Source organism: Melanerpes formicivorus, unplaced genomic scaffold, assembly GCF_026170545.1.
Source record: "Melanerpes formicivorus ecotype bairdi unplaced genomic scaffold, bMelFor1.0.p_v2 SCAF_45, whole genome shotgun sequence".
NCBI classification, from domain to species: domain Eukaryota; kingdom Metazoa; phylum Chordata; class Aves; order Piciformes; family Picidae; genus Melanerpes; species Melanerpes formicivorus.
The window spans coordinates 2,584,784-2,600,856 of NW_027142397.1; the positions used below are offsets into that span (position 1 = coordinate 2,584,784).

Sequence of the window (16,073 nt, forward strand, 5' to 3'; positions counted from 1 at the left end):
AGGATGTCCCCATCCCCTCGGGGCCCCTGGGAAAGCCCCTGTGCAGTCACACGAGTCAAGGGAACCAGACGTGTCCCTCGCCCTCCTCCGCAGCGCTTCCCAGCTGCAGGAAAAGCCTTTTCTGGGAATGCAGTGACCTCCGTGTCCGGGCCGGGTTCCTGCAAGGAGGAGGGGGCCGGGGGATGAGGGGGCTTGGGGGGGGGCAGCAGTGGGGCGCAGGCACCCTTGGGGGTGGGAGGCTCTGCTCAGAGGTCACTAATGATGAGGGTCACAGGGCTGGACCTAGGGGACCTCCATACCCTCCTGCTGTGACTGGAAGCCCAGACCCCTCAGCCAGGATGGCTGCAGCTCATCCAGCCCCTGCTGGGAGGGTAAGGCTCTGTCACCCCAGGGCTGCTCCTTCTTGCCCCCCCAATGCCAGCAGAGTGCTCAGAGTGGGCAAAGGGGAGGGAGGGGGAGAATCCAGGGGGAAGGAGAGAGGGAAGTGGCTCCACGTCTCCATCCTGTGACTGCCCAAAGCCTGGTCCCCGCGGGCAGAGGGGCTGCTGCGGGGGGTCCTGGCAGGCAGAGAGGGAAAGGTGTGGGGTGTGGGGGTTCCTGCCAGTGCTGTGTGTGTCATGGGGGTCTCTGCCCCTCCCTCCCCCCCCTTCCATCCAGGTCCCCCATTCCACGGGCCGAGCACCCCACGGCTGCGTGCTAACCTCAGGGTCCCTGCTCAATGGGAGGAAGGAAATCCTCATCCTCGGGAAATGCTGGACACGGCCGTTTCCTCCTGCTGCCGTGGGGAGGGGGCCGGGGCACAGCACACCCGCCCGGGGCACCATCCTCCCCCCTGCCCAGTTTGCAATCCCATCCAGTGGCTGGAGCCGGCCCTGGCTGGAGCCATGCAAGAGGCAGAGACAGACGGCAGGGGGGAGCGGGGGCAGGGGGGAGGTGGGAGAGGGGGGGGGGGCTCCTTCTCCATCCTCCCTCCCCACTTCGCCCCAGGACCTGCTGGGGGGGTTGCTTCTTGCAGCCTTCCCATGCCGTGAGCCAGAGGCCTCTCGGTGGAAGGCTCAGCTCTGTCCCTGCCCCCTCACGGTGTCTCCCCGGTGCTGGTTTAGGGCGCAGGGGCACAGTCCCGAGGGGGGGCTCAGCTGCACCCCAGGCCCCAGTGCTCCCTGCCAGCCCCAATCGAGTTTTTCCTGCTCCCCCTTCCTCTTCCTCCCTTGCCCTTCGCCCTCTCCATGTGCTGCTCACACCGTGCTTTAATCTCGGCGGTGACTTTGCTCCCGGGGCCCTTTGCCCCCACCGATTCCCTGCCGCTCTCCCCGTTGAGGGCCGGAGTGGGACTGCCGTAGGGTCGGATGCTCAGAGCCGACTGCCGGTTACCGAGAGCCTCGGGACCGTGCCCGGGGTCACCTCTCTGCTCGCGGTCACCTCTCAGGCATGGCCGGTGACGGCCTCCTGTCCCCACCCTGTGCACCGGGATGATGCTGGGGTCCGGTCCCGGTCCCGGTCTCGGTCTCGGTCCCCAGGGCCCGTCCCTGGTTCGGTGTTTGATCTCCAGTTTCGTTCCCGGTCTCCCCGGGCGCGGATGGGGCTCCCTTGCACTGGAGACCGGCAGCGCTGCTGGGACGTGCTGGGGCTAGAGCGGGACCGGTCCCGGGACTGGGAATAGGACCGGGACTGGCAGCAGGGCCGGCAGTAGGAGCAGGAGCAGGACCAGCGCCGGCTCCAGCACCGGGAGCGCCCAGGGAGCGGCAGCGGGCGCCCTCTGGCGGCCACGGGATGCCCGCAGAACAAAGGCCGGATCCGGCACCGGCCGAGGGAGCCCCATCGCGGGCCCCGAGCGCGGACCCGGCCAAAGCGGCGGGCACGGCCGGTGCCCCCCCGGCAGCAGGGACGGTGGCGGCTCCGGGTCGACCCCGCTGCCGCCAGCCGCGAGTCACCGGGGGGCTGAGCTGCGCCCCTTCCTCCTCCTCACCCCGGTGATGTCACCCTGCTCCTTCTCCCGGTCCCAGCCCCGGTCTGACCTGACGGGCAGGTTGGGCAGGAGAGGCGGCAAGGCGGCGTGGGCACCCAACCGGGAAAAGTGAAAGCACCTGGAGCTTCTCCCCACCCCGCGACCCTCCCCGAGCTCTCCCCGAGCTTCCCCGTCCACGGCCGGACCCTCCCACCCCATCCCTGTGGACCTCAAACCATCCCCTGCAGGGGCTGAAAGCGAGGGGTTGCAGCAGCTTTGGCACAAGGGTTGAAAAATGGACGCAAATGGGTTGCCAAATGGGTGTAGAATGGTGAGAATTGTGAAATGAAAATCACTGCAGCCTTCCTCATGGCCACACAGCACGGGGGGGCTGTGGGAGGTCCTTTGGGGTCCCTGGAAAGGACAAGGTCAGGGCTCAACCCTTCACGATGCAGTGAGGTGAGGGCTGGTCTCCTCTGCCTATATTGAGTGACAGGATGAGAGGAAATGGCCTCAAATTGCACCAGAGGAGGGTTAGGTTGGGTATTAGGAATTCCTTCTCTGCAAGAGTGGTCAGGGCTTGGAACAGGCTGCCCAGGGAGGGGGTGGAATCCCCCTCCCTGGAGGTGTTCAAGAAACCTGTGGCCATATGGCACTTTGGGCCATGGTTTAGTGGCCATGGGGGTGTTGGGTTGATGCTTGGATGACCTTTGAGGTCTTTTCCAACCTTAATGATTCCATGGTGTGATTCAGAATGAAACTGAGAGCTCTGTCACACCTGAAGTCCTCCTTCCCACCTGAAGTCCTCCTTCCCACCTGAAGTCCTCCTTCCCACCTGAAGTCCTCCTTCCCCCCTGCTCCTTGCTGGTTTGTGCCTCTCCAAACACCACCCCCCCTGCTGTTACTAACCACCTCCCTCCCAACACACACAAGAGGAAACCCTTCTCAAGGAGGGGAGGTTGGTCTTCTACCAACACCAACAAACACACACAGACAACTGTTGGGAGTAAAAAAATAGGTTTGTTCTTTGTTCTTTTTTCTTCTTTTTTTTTTTTTTTCCTTTTTCCCTTTTAATTCCATCAATTATCAAAGAAAAACAAAAAAGCAACAACCCCAAAACAAAGCCAAAACCAAAACCCAGCTGAATAAAACCCTAACCAAAACCCAACTGAATGAAAACCAAGACAAAACCAACTGAATAAAACCCAAACCAAACCCAAACCAAAACCCAACTGAATAAAACCCAAACCAAAACCACCTGAATAAAAAGCAAACCAAAACCAACTGAATAAAAACCAAACCCAACTGAATAAAACCCAAACCAAAACCCAACTGAATGAAACCCAAACCAAAACCAACTGAATAAAACCCAAAACCAAACCCAGCTGAATAAAAACCAAACCAAAACCCAACTGAATGAAACCCAAACCAAACCCAAAACAACTGAATAAAAAACAAACCAAAACCAACTGAATGAGAAATCAAACCAAACCAAACCCAACTGAATAAAGCCCAAAATAAACCCAAAACCAACTAAATAAAAACCAAACCCAAACCAAACCAACTGAATAAGAAACAAACCAAACCCCAAACCAACTGAAAAACAAAACCAAACCAAAGCCAACTGAATAAAAACCAAAACCAAACCAAAGCCAACTGAATAAAAACCAAAACCAAACCAAAGCCAACTGAATAAAACCCAAAATAAACCCAAAGCCAACTAAATAAAAACCAAAACCAAACCAAATAAGAACAAAACAAAACCAAAACCAACTGAAAACCATACCCAAACCAAAACCAACTGAATAAAGCCCAAAATAAACCCAGAACCCAACTGAATAAAAACCAAACCCAAACAAAACAAACACAAAACCAAAATCAAACTAAACCCAACTGAATAAAAACCAAAACCAAACCAAAACCAACTCAATAAGAAACAAACCAAAACCAAACCCAACTGAAAACCAAAAACAAACCAAACCCAACTGAGTAAAACCCAAAATAAACCCAAACCCAACTAAATAAAACCCAAACCCAAACCAACTGAGTAAGAACAAAACCAAACCAAAACCAACTGAATAAAAACCAAACCAAACCCAACTGAATAAGAAATAAACCAAAACAAAAATCAAAACCAACTGAAAACCAAAACCAAACCAAACCCAACTGAATAAGAAATAAACCAAAACAAAAATCAAAACCAACTGAAAACCAAAACCAAACCAAACCCAACTGAATAAAACCCAAACCCAACTGAATGAAACCCAAATTAAACCAAAACTGAATGAAAAACCAAACAAAACCAAACCCAACTGAATAGAAAACAAAATAAACCCCAAACCAAACCCAACTAAATCAAAACCAAACCCAAACCCAACTGAATAAACCCCAAACCAAACCCAACTAAATCAAAACCCAAACCCCAAACCCAACTGAAAATAAACCAAACCCAACTAAATCAAACCCAAACCCCAAACCCAACTGAATAAAAACCAAACCCAACTAAATCAGAACCCAAACCCCAAACCCAAATGAATAAAAACCAAACCAAACCCAACTAAATCAAACCCAACCCCAACCGAATAAAACCCAACCCAACCCCAACCCCAACCAAACCAAACAACACACAAAGCAGTGGTAACAAAAATACAAAGCTCTGAGGGTTTCTTGTTCTTGTTTGCTCGGTACTAAGCCCCAGGATCAGTGCAACTGTTTCAGTTTAGCTTCTGCTCTGAGTCCCTGCTGGCAGAGTAGGAGTAGGCTTTGCCCAGCACCAGACGGTCCCGCAGCAGCTTGAAGAAGGCGTAGTAATTGCTGAAGAGGATCAGCGCCAGGGAGATGGTCTGGTGCCACTTCTCGGAAGAGATGAGGGAGTAAAGCTGGTAGAAGATGACAGCTCCCTCCAGCAGGATCAGGATGTTGAGGATTCGCAGAGGTTTGCTGAAAAAGAACTGGAGGAGAGGGCGCAGTCGCAGAGCCGCGGCAGCGCTTTGGTCGGCAGAGCCCTCTGAGGGCACCCGCTCCAGCCACGGCCCCCAGCACCACAGCTCTGCCTCCTGCAAACCCCTCCAGGGATGGGGACTCAGCCACCCCCTGGGCAGCCTGGGCCAGGCTCTGGGAACCCTTTTAGTGAAGAAGTTTCTTCTAATGTCCAACCTAACCCTCCCCTGGTGCAACTTGAGGCCATGTCCTCTCATCCTGTCACTTGTTCCTTGGGAGCAGAGCCCAGCCTCCACCTGGCTCCAGCCTCCTCTCAGGGAGCAGCAGAGAGCAATGAGGTCTCCCTCAGCCTCCTCTTCTCCAGGCTGCACACCCCCAGCTCCCTCAGCTGCTCCTCCCCAGCCCTGTTCTCCAGACCCTTCCCCAGCTGTGCTGCCCTTCTCTGGACCCTCTCCAGCCCCTCAATGTCCTTCTTGGAGTGAGGAACCCAGGACTCAAGGTGTGGCCTCAGCAGTGGTGAATACAGGGGGGGACTATCCCTGCCCTGGTCCTGCTGGTCACACTACTGCTGATAGGCTGGAATGAGGCACTGAGTGAGGTCAGCCCCTTTGGGCTGTGCCTTGGACAGGCTGTGTGAGCAGAGGCTGATGAGGGTTCCTCTGGGATTCCCTCTGGAGGCACAACATCTCCCTGGGAATGCCTCAGGACAGAGCCCTGGGCGGCAGTCACTGACGGGAGACGCAGGGTGAACGCGCCGCCGCCCAAACCCCTGCTCATTCCACACCCTGGGGGAACCTCTCCTGCTCAGAGCCAGCTTGGGCAGCCCTGAAGTGCTGGGGCCAAGGGGAGAGGGACCCTGCTGAGGTGCTAGCCCTCGGTGGCTGGGGAGGAGAAGAGCTCTTACGTGGAAGCGGAAGTGCGAGACGTCGGAGGGCACCGCCACGTTGTAGTGCCCCACGGCTTTGTAGACGTTCTTGCTGTGCTTCACCAGCACTCCCTGAGGCCACATGCACTCCTCTGTCCACCTGTGGCAAACAAGCAGAGCTCACTTCTAACCCACCCAGGGCTGATGAGGACTCTGCTGACCTCCCACCACCACCCAGGACAACGTCCCAGCTGCTGCTGCAGCAGGAAGCCGCTGCGATTCGCCAGGGTCCATCGAGACAGTGGCAAATGAAGGTGGCCAATGGCAGTGACCTGTGGCCAGCAGCAGCAGCAGGTGTGCTGCCAAAAGTCAGAGCTGCTGGCTGCAGGTAGGGCCTGGAAGCTGTCAGATGTGTTGGCCAAGAGCTCTGCTTTCATTTGTCTTTCTCTTAGAACCATGGAATTGTTTAGGTTGGAAGGAGAAACTTCTGAAGCAAAAGGCTTCTCCAAGCCTGGCCCAGGCTGCCCAGGGAAGTGGCTGAATCCCCATCCCTGGAGGGGTTTCTAAGCCATCCAGACATGGTTGCTCAAGGATATGGTGTAGCAGTGGCCCTGGGAGAGTTACAGAATGGTTGGACTTGATGATCTTGAAGGACTTTTCCAGCCACAGTCCTTTTCAGATTGCTGTGCCCAACCATCAGGCCACCACAAACACAGGTCCCTCAGCACCACATCTACACAGCTTTCAAACCCCTCCAGGGATGGGGAGCTCCAGCACTGCCCTGGGCAGCCTGTTCCAACCCTTTTGGTGCAGCAGGGTTGCTTGCTTCAGCAAGAAGGAGAGCTGCCTGGCACACTGAGCTCCCCATCTGCTTCTGCCAGCCAAGAGAACACCCCAGCCCCAGTCCCAGCCCCAGCCCCAGCCCCAGCCCCAGCCCCAGCAGGAAGGTCCTTACTGATGCTGCAGCACGTTGGAGCAGAGGGCTGGGTCCACCTTCTGCCAGCAGCCCAGGTGTGCTGCAGCTTTGTGGAGCAGGTCACAGTAGCGTGCAGGGAGCAGGTACTGCATCAGGATCACCGAGGTGCTGATGGAGACCAGCAGGAAGAGCTCACAGGACCAGCGCTTGTCGTAGTACTGAGTGTTCTGTGAGGGGGGCAAGAGGAACTTTGGGACAGTGCCACCTAACAAAGCCACCAAAACACAAAGCACTCAGGCAGGTACAATGAGGGCTTACCATGAAGCTGTTCCCCCCCACCTTGGAAAAGCAGCACCCACCTAAGGTGGCTGCTGTGCAAGCCCTGAACACGCCAGAGCAAAACATTTCTGCCAGCATCATCCAGCACCAGGAAGAGAGAGGTAGCTCCTGATGCTCCCCTAGCTCAGCTGGTGGCAGCAGCTCCTCAGGGGAAGGGCACTTGGGCTCATCCCTGAGGTCTGACAGACCCACTCCAGGACATCTCCCTCACTCTACAACAAACCAAGAACTTAAACCAGGGAAGAATCCTCTAAGGCTCATCCTCCTTCTCCTCCTCCTCCTCCTCCTCCACACTGCCTCCCTTCTTAAAGCCAATCTCCTTCTCCCGGAGCTCTGTCCTCACAGGAGGTCAGTGTCAGAAGGACTGGTCAGCCTGGAGCCCTGCTAGCTTCCCTGGGTGGCAGGAAGGACTCACACTCTCCTGACAGGCACAATCACAGAATGTTAGAGGTTGGAAAGGACCTCCAGAGATCACCCAGCCCAACCCCCCTGCCAAAGCAGGAGCACCCAGGGCAGTCCACCCAGGAATGTCTCCAGAGAAGGAGACTCCACACCCCCCCTGGGCAGCCTGTTCCAGTGCTCTCTCAGCCTCACTGTAAAGAAGTTTCTCCTCTTGTTGAGGTGAAACCTTCTCTGTTCAAGTTTGTGGCCAGTGTTCCTTGTCCTGTTGCTGTGCACCACGAGGACAATGCTGTCCTCTGCTCTCTGGAGGTTAAGCAAAGCTAAACTCTGATGGTTTTGCTTCTCACTTGTCACAAGGCCTCTGTGCCCAGGTTTGGTCCAGCTGCCTGTGCACACAGCCCCCTGGCTGCCCCTCTCCCATGTTCCAGCTGAGAAGCTGTGACAGTTTTAGGCTGTGCCTTTAAGAAGCTAGACCCAAATCCTCTCCAGCACCCCACGCCCACCTCCTCCCCACCCCCCAAGCCAGCCCCACCTCTGGAGGCAGAGTGTCTGCACAGGCAGGGGCTGCCCTTTGCTCACCTTCACAAACCAGACTGGGACAAAGGCCACGTAGTAGGCACTGAGCATGGAGCTGACCAGCACCTCCTTCATCCTCCAGTTGAAGTCCATCTTCAGGTACTCCACCTCGTTGCGGATGAGGTCGGGGGAGAGGCAGCAGGCGTGGGTGGGCATGGCCTCCATGCCGTACATCTGCCTGGTGTGCTGCTTCCAGGTCTCCTTCAGGACACTCAGGTAGTCCCTGCCCCTGGAGCTGACCTCACTGGTCTCTCTGGGCCCGATGTTGGCCACGTGGGAGAAGAGGCCTGCCTTCCTGAAGTCACAGTTGAGCTGGAGGAAGGGAATGTACATCCCAAACCTGGAGCAGGGAGAGCACAGGGGGGGGCTGCTGCCTCTCATCACAGAACCACAGAATCAACCAGGTTGGGAAAGACCTCACAGATCAAGTCCAACCTATTACCTGTCACCCAACACCTCCTGACAACTCAACCATGGCTCCAAGGGCCACATCCAAGCCTTTTCTGAACACCTCCAGGGATGGGGACTCCACCACCTCCCTGGGCAGCACATTCCAATGGCAAATTCCTCTTGCTGGGAAGAACTTTCTCCTCACCTCCAGCCTAAACTCCCCCTGGCACAGCTTGAGACTGTGTCCTCTTGTTCTGTTGCTGGTAGCCTGGGACAAGAGACCAACCCCCACCTGGCTACCACCTCCTTTCAGGTAGCTGTTGGCAGCACTAAGGTCTCCCCTGAGCCTCCTCTCCATCACTGCTGGCATCACATCTCCCTCCTGACCAGCATCCAGGGGCTGTGTGAACTCCAGGGAGGAGATTCCTGCACCTGACCTCAAATGCAAGCACCAAGCCTCAGATCTTTACCCACAGCATCATGGATTTGTTTGGGCTGGAAGAGACCTTTCAGATCATGGAGTCCTGACCATGAACCCAGCACTGCCAGGGCACCACTAAACCATGGCCCTCAGCACCACATCTCCACAGCTTTTCAATCCCTTCAGGGATGGGGACTCCACCACTGCCCTGGGAAGCCTTTTTGGGGAAGAAATTGTTCCTCATGTCCAACCTAAACCTCCCCTGGGGCAACCTGAGGTCATCTCCTCTTGTCCTGTCATTTCTTCCTTGGAAGAAGTGAGATTCCTCATGAATGATGAGATGCTTCCTCCTGCATCTACCAGAGAGAAGGGAGCTGCTCCCACTTCACTGGAGACAGAGCTTCTGTTAGTCAGCATGAAGGAGGGAAGCTGCTTGAGGCACTCCACCTGGCAGAGGCACCCAAGAATTCAGGCAAACAGAGGGCAGAGGTTCTTTAAACCCCATGGCAACAGCAGACAACCCTTGTCAGAGCAATCTGATCATTAGTGCTGGCATTACAGCTGAGCTGTGGGTAAATGCTGCAGTTCTGCCCTGCCACCAGGAAGAAATGGGACACAGCAAGAGGAGAAGAGGTTAGCAGGTGCCTGAAGTTCTGTTACCAGGTGGCTGAAGTTCTGTTACCAGGTCACTGAGTTTTTATTTGCTCTCAGGCTTCATTTCACCTGAGCAACACCCATGGAAGCAACACTGGAAATCACACCCAAGTGACAGAGGAGAGTCACAGAGTGCATCAGGTTGGAAGGGACTCTCCAAGGGCATCTTGTCCAACCCCCCCTGCAGGCAGCAGGGACAGCTCCAACTGGAGCAGGCTGCCCAGGGCCAGATCAAGACTGACCTTGAATGTCTGCAGGGATGGGGCCTCAACCCCAACCCTGGGCAGCCTGTTCCAGGGTCTCCCCACCCTCATTCTGCAGAACTTCCTCCTGGTGTCCAACCTAACTCTGCCCTGCTCCAGTTTCAAACCATTGCCTCGCATCCTATCCCCGCAGGCCCTGCTGCAGTCCCTCCTCTGCCTTCCTGTAGGTTTCAGACACTGAAATGCACTCTAAGGTCTCCCTGCAGCCTTCTCTTCCCCAGGCTGAGCAAGCCCAGCTCTCTCAGCCTGTCCTCCTGGGCTACTTACGGGTAACAGAGGAAGAGGAGGTTGAGGAAGGAGTAGGTTCTGCAGAGGTGGATTACGGAGCGGCAGAGGCTCCAGCCCGTGCCGGTGAGCACCGCGAACCGAGTCACCACCAGGAGGATGGAGCGTGGCAGGGAGACTTTGCCACTCTGGGAAGCCTGTGGGGAGAGAGGAAAGAGCTGGGCAGGGGACAGGCTGAGCCACCCTCCCTGCAGGAAGCAAAGGGTGAAGGAGCAGCACTCCAGCTGTACACTCAGCTTCGCATGCACGGAGGAAGGGCAAGCAAAAGGCTCTGCTTGGCTGCCACCAACAAGAGGAGATTGAGGACTCTCCAAACCCGGGGCCTCAGTCCTGAAGGTGGAATGAGGACAGCTCTCAGGGTTTCTTGGTAAGGCCTGCTGGTTTGTGGCTGTGACCAGCCCACTCTCCTGGACCTCCCTCACCAGCTGCAGGCAGCTGAAAGCAAACTCCACTGGTTCCTCATGGCAGCAGCCAGCAGAAGAGCCAGATGCTGCTCTCCACGAGGAGGAAAGCAGGATTGGCCCTGCCTAGCTGAGACAGCAACTCAGAAACAACCACAGAAGGACAGAGAGAACCATGAGCAACGCTTCGAGGCACTCATTGCTCTTCTCTGCCTTGGTTTCTGCCTTGGACACAACAGGAAGCTCTTGAGCAAAGGGCAGAAGTTTGGAAATGCAACAGGGACACAGAGCTTTACATTTCACCTGAGAGGAAAGAACCTTCTGAGATGATCTGCCTGGGGACTTTACCTCCTTCACTACAGCACCGATCAGCCGGCGCGCCAGGACGATGGTTGTCACTGTCAGCACGTTGAAGTCAATAAGGTGAAAGTTCTGTGGTGACAAAACCAAAAGGATTCCACTTGCCATCAGGCAGCTGAGACACCCTCAGGCTCACTCTCCTCTCCTTGGACTTTTTCTTCCAAGACCAGAAAGAGAATGCCCAGCAGACAGGCAGGGCTGTGAACCTCCTGACAGCGAGTGGCGCGAGCGAGCCCGCAGGGCTGCCGAAGCCGCTGCCGTCTGCACCAAACACCCACAGAGACATCTTAAAGCCTGAAGGATCCAAGAGGCAGCCTGCGAACATCAGCAGGCAGCAGTGCTTACCAGTGAGGTGTGTGAAGGTGGGTGGGAGGGTGGGTACCACCACACTGTTTTGTAGATGTTGATGTAGTGGACGAAGAGAGCCACGAGATGACAGAAGAAGAGCTGGAGCTCGAACAGCACGCTCCGCTCCACAGGCAGCTCTGGGATCTTGCAGTGGCGCAGGGGAACCACTGTCTGAGCTGCCAAGGGTGGGCTGGAAAGGCCTGTACCTGAGCCACTCCTGGGGAGACAAAACAAAGGCCCACCAGTCACTTCCCTGAGATGGGCACAGCCTTCTCCTCCTGCACACAGCCTCCAACCCTGTGAGACACCGGTCTGATTCGGACCATCGTGGGTCCACGGCTGCCCCACGCCAGAAGTGCCAGCACCCTGAAGATGTCCAGGCCTGCTCCAGGCAGGTGTGAGCAAGGAATTTACTCAGAGAAGGGAATATTTGGAACCAGGCCATCTCCAGCCCCAGCTGATTTGCTGTGAAATCTGTGTTGAGACGGCTTCCAAAGCCCTTCTGCTGTTCAAGGGGCGGCCAGTGGCTCGATTAATTAATTGGAAGCTTTGAGCTGCTCTTTACCTTTCTGAGAGTGCTTGAACATGAAACACAGAGCAATTAAACACCAGCCCTTTCTCATGCTTTCACTTCTACTCAGCTCTGGAGGAAAAACAAGTTTAGTCAGAGGTGCTTATTCCTGTGTGAGCACGCACACCACAAACACCACCCCAGAGAGCTCGGCAAAGGGAGGTAATTAATGGACACCAAGATAGCTCTCCTGATCTGCCACCTCAAAATAACAACACTCAAAGGAATCTGGGTGTGGGTTTCAAAGGATCTACAGAGCCCAAACTCCTGTTGGAAATCCCAAGATGAAACAAACCAACCAACCAACCAAGAAAGTCTTGGGTGTTGTGACTGAGGGAAGAATTCCAGCCCGGGGCGGATGCCAGGGGATCAACAGGAGGCTGGCAGCCTACAACAAAGCCATGTGTGAGGGGAAAGAGGTTGAGAACCTGAGCTGTTGCTCTGCAATCCCCACATTCCCAAGCTGACAGGGCTGACTCAGCTCCTCAGGGTTGATAAATCCACCTATGAACTGTTCCTGGACACACATGGAAGAGGCAGGGGGTGATGGGGACAAGTCACTGCTGGGAAGGTTCCCACCGGACTGCAGAAGGCAATTCTTCCCCTGACAACTTTTCCACTGAGAACAGTCAGAGACTGGAGTCATCTCCCAAGGGAAGCAGGGGATTCTCCTCCACTGGGCAGCTTCAAGACTCAGCTTGGCAGGGTGCTGGGCCAGCTCATTTCAACTATCACCTTAGAGTGGTTGGAGCAGGTGATCCTTGGGGTCCCTTCCACCCTGGCATTCTGGGATTCTATGTACAAAGAGTTCCTGCTCTGCTCCTCCACAAAGCCCTTCCTGCCCTGAACACAAGAGTGCCCCTCCAAGAGCAGCAACAAGGCTCTGACAGGAGTAAAGCACTCTGGGGAGGCCCCAGCCAGGGCTGCCATGCAGGTGATTGGTGTCCAAGGGTAGAGCTGCAGAGAGGCAGCACTCAGAGGTGAGCTGGGCTGTGGACCTGTTACCTGCTCATGGTAGACTGCCCAGTGTGTGAGGTGGATTGCAACACCTCCTGTGGCCTTGCAAGTACTTGCTGAATAACTGCACCCCTCTGAACTTCTTGGCCTAGGGCTGGAAGCAGGGACTGTGCTAAGGCAGCTCTAAGATTTTCTCTGCAGAGTTCACAAGGCACCTCCTGCTTACACACTGCTGGGGGTGCTCTGCTTCTCCTTCCTCCTCTCCACCTCAGTCACAAAAATGCAACCAAGCAGCCAAGCTGGAACCTGAAACTCCCACAGCCTACAGCTGACCAAGCCTAGCTCCACCCCAGGAACACCTCAGCTGACATGAACCTCAGGGCACAGGAGATGCAACAGCAGCAACTCCAGAATCAGGCTCTGGAGAAGATGTTGGCTTTCTCCTTACTTCCCATTCAATGGTGACTGAAGGCTTTTGAACAGCCCTGGAAGTCCATCGTGGGCTGACAAAGCACTTCACAGCCTTGGGCCTCGTCCAAGCTGGCCTTGAACACCCCCAGGGAGGAGGCAGCCACAGCCTCCCTGGGCAGCCTGTGCCAGAGTCTCACCACCCTCACACTGAGGAACTTCTTCCTCAGCTCCAGTCCAACCCTGCTCTGCCTCAGCTCCAAACCATTCCCCCTTGTGCTGTCTCCAGACACCTTCATGAGAAGTCTCTCTGCAGCCTTCCTGGAGGTTCCCTTCAGCTGCTGGAAGGCAGCTCTGAGGTCCCCCTGGGAGCCTTCTCTTTTCTGGGTTGAACAGTGCCATGCTGCCCACCCCCCCGGGGGGCGCTGGGGAGGTGGTGGCCTGCCAGCTGGGCGGCTGTGGGGCCGGGGGGGTGCAGTACCTGGTGCGGGAGCGCACGCCGGTGACGGAGGAGCTGCTGGCGTGGCTGGAGCCGCCCGCGGCCCCGGGCTCGCACAGAGGGTTGCGGCAGTAGGAGGTGCGGTTTGGGCCCCTCCTGCCCCCTGCCATACCAACGGAGGGTGCAGAGGGAAGGTCTTCCGGGGGGGCTTCTCCGCTCTTCACTGCCTGATTGTCTCTCCAGGCTTTAAAACTGGAAGGCAAAGAGAAGGAAAGCTCAGCTGCTGCCCCCGGCGCGGCGAGCGGCGCCGATCCCTCGCTCGCTGCTGGAGGATGCAGCTTCGCTCAGCTCCCCTCCCTCCATCCCCTGCCTTCGCCACAAGCTGCAGATGTGGCCCCCAGCTAGCTCCTGGCACTCGCAGGACGTGCAGCAGCTTGTAAAGGTGCTGTGAATTCACCGAGAGGCTGAGAGTCGGAGGCCCGCAGGCTTCCACAGGGGGAGGGAGAAGCCTTCCGTGCCTCCCCCCCGAGCCCAGGCACTCTCCAGCCTGCATCACTGGGGGTGATCCCTGTCTTACACACTCACAGAGACGCTAAACATCTTGCCCAAAGGCTCCACTGAGCCGGGGGTGTTAGCCAGGTCCCCCTTTGGTGGGATCAAAGAGTCGCAGCTCTCTGAAAGGCACACTGCAAAGGACACAAAGTGCCTTTGTTTTCCTCTGCTCCTTGAAGATGGGTGATAAATAAACAACTGATCTCATTAGGGCATCGGTGGCAGCTGCTGGGCGCTTGCAGGGCACAGACCTGAAGGAGATGTTAGCCTCCCGTCTGCTTTTCTAGGGCTTGCCTGCCGCAGTGTAACCAAAGCTACGACCATCAAGGGTTTAAAAACCATCTCTGGCTCCCGTTGAACCCGAGCAGAACCTCCACACCCTGGGGGAAAGCCAGGGGGCTACAAATCCCCTTCCTAGCAGTGAAATCCGAGCTCAGGGCAGGCCCTAGCTGAACTGCCTAACATTTCTGCCTCCCATCGCTCAGCAATTAGCACCTGGGCTGCAAACAATGGGCTGAAGGCTGGGAGATCGCTCTTAGTCAAGTTTAAAGCTCACACTGAGCTCCAGAGTCCTCCAGCCAACCATCCCGGCCAGGGGAGGACACAGGGCACAGGAGGGGTTAGCCCCAAGAGAAGCAAAGAACACCCTGGAAGTGTTGTCAGAGAAGCACAGAGTGGGGTGGGTTGGAAAGGACCTCCCCGTTCCAACCCTCCTGCCGTGGGGCTGGAGGGCTCAAGTGGGGCTCAGAGGTGGCTGCAGCACTGGGGGGGCACAGAGCAAAGGTCAGACAGCTCAGTCTGTGACCTGGGGATGCACTGCTGGTGGGCAGAGGGACACCCAGAACACCACACTTGAGGGACAGGACACTGTGGGGAGATGGAGATGGTGTGGAGTGGGTGTGAGGCCCAGGACAGTCTGAGAGGGGCAAGCAGAGGTAGAATGGAAGTGTTTGGCCCGGCAAGAGAGTCGGGAGGGCACAGTCGGGAGCTACAGAGTGAAACCTGGGAGCTGCAGCAGCTCTGGGCGCTCAGGTGAAGATGCTGAAGGAACAGAGGCGGTACGAGGTGTGCCCTCACAGGCCAGGGGGTACAGCGTCTGCAGACGTGCAGGCCAGAGCGCAAACACTCCAGGGGTGCAGGCAGAGGTTATGGAGAGCTGGGGGCACACCTGGGTGCTCCGGAAGAGCACTGAGGCCACAGGGGCTCTGGGGAGCAGTGGGGGCTCTGAGGGCTCTGGAGGCACAGAGTAGGGCTGTAAGAGGGTAACGAGGGGCCCATAAACCCCTTGGGGTGTCGGCCAGGGCTGTAGCAGAGCAGTGGGAACCGGGGGAGGGGGCTGTAAGTTCGCAGAATGGGCCACAGGGAAGCACTGGGGGCTCCGGAGACTCCACTGGGGTGCAAGAGACCTGCAGAGGGGGCATCGGCGAGCTGCAGAGGAGCGCAGGGAGCACCGGGGCTCCAAGGCAGCTCCAGGGAGCCCCAAGGCAGCTCCAGGGAGCCCCGGGGGCTCCGGCTCAGGCCGCGGCCCGGTTGCCGCCCCCCTCACGGCGGCTGTGGCGGCAACGGGGCGGAGCCAGCTCCGGGCTCCCCAGCGCCCCGCCCGCCGCTCGGCCTCTCTGCCCCAGCTCCCGGCTCGTCTCCTCCACCCCTCGCCCCTCCGTTTCCCCCCTCACCCCCGCTCCGCGGCGCCCGGCTCCGTCCCGCCGCTCGCTTCCCCCCTCACCCATCTCCGGCCGCCGCTCAAGCCTGCGCCGGGCACAATATGGCGGGCGGGGCCGGCGGCGCGATGGCGGCCGGCAGAGGACAAACCACCTCCGGCGGGGAACGCGCGAAACCAGACCCCGCCCCTCGCCACGCCCCCTCCCCAGCACGGGGCCGCGAAGCTCCTGGGGCATCTCCAAGCATGGCTGGACCCCTCCACAGCCCGCCCTGCTCCAAAGACATCCCCCTCCCCGCCCTGAGGCAGAGCCCCTCCACACTCCATCCTCCCCTCCCTGGCAGCTGGGCAGGAGGATGAGAAACGAGAGACAAACCTCACACC

General features: G+C 57.2%; 1 protein-coding gene across 3 annotated transcripts; it reads right to left on the minus strand.

Moving 5' to 3' along the window:
• Window positions 1-2,945: 2,945 nt before the first annotated feature.
• On the minus strand, window positions 2,946-15,845 carry TMEM39B (transmembrane protein 39B). 3 transcript variants are annotated; one of them, XM_068159272.1, is made up of 9 exons: window positions 15,756-15,845; window positions 13,523-13,732; window positions 11,103-11,322; window positions 10,701-10,829; window positions 9,979-10,133; window positions 7,987-8,323; window positions 6,706-6,893; window positions 5,790-5,910; window positions 2,946-4,896 (listed from the first exon to the last, which is right to left on the minus strand). In XM_068159272.1, exons 2-9 carry the CDS (start codon window positions 13,648-13,650, stop codon window positions 4,660-4,662), a joined length of 1,515 nt encoding a protein of 504 aa, XP_068015373.1. In that variant the 5' UTR covers window positions 13,651-13,732; window positions 15,756-15,845; the 3' UTR covers window positions 2,946-4,659. The 3 variants fall into 3 exon arrangements, with proteins under 3 accessions (XP_068015373.1, XP_068015375.1, XP_068015374.1); XM_068159274.1 differs by having other exon boundaries at window positions 15,706-15,815; XM_068159273.1 differs by having other exon boundaries at window positions 10,746-10,829; window positions 15,706-15,811.
• Between the last annotated feature and the right edge of the window lie 228 nt (window positions 15,846-16,073).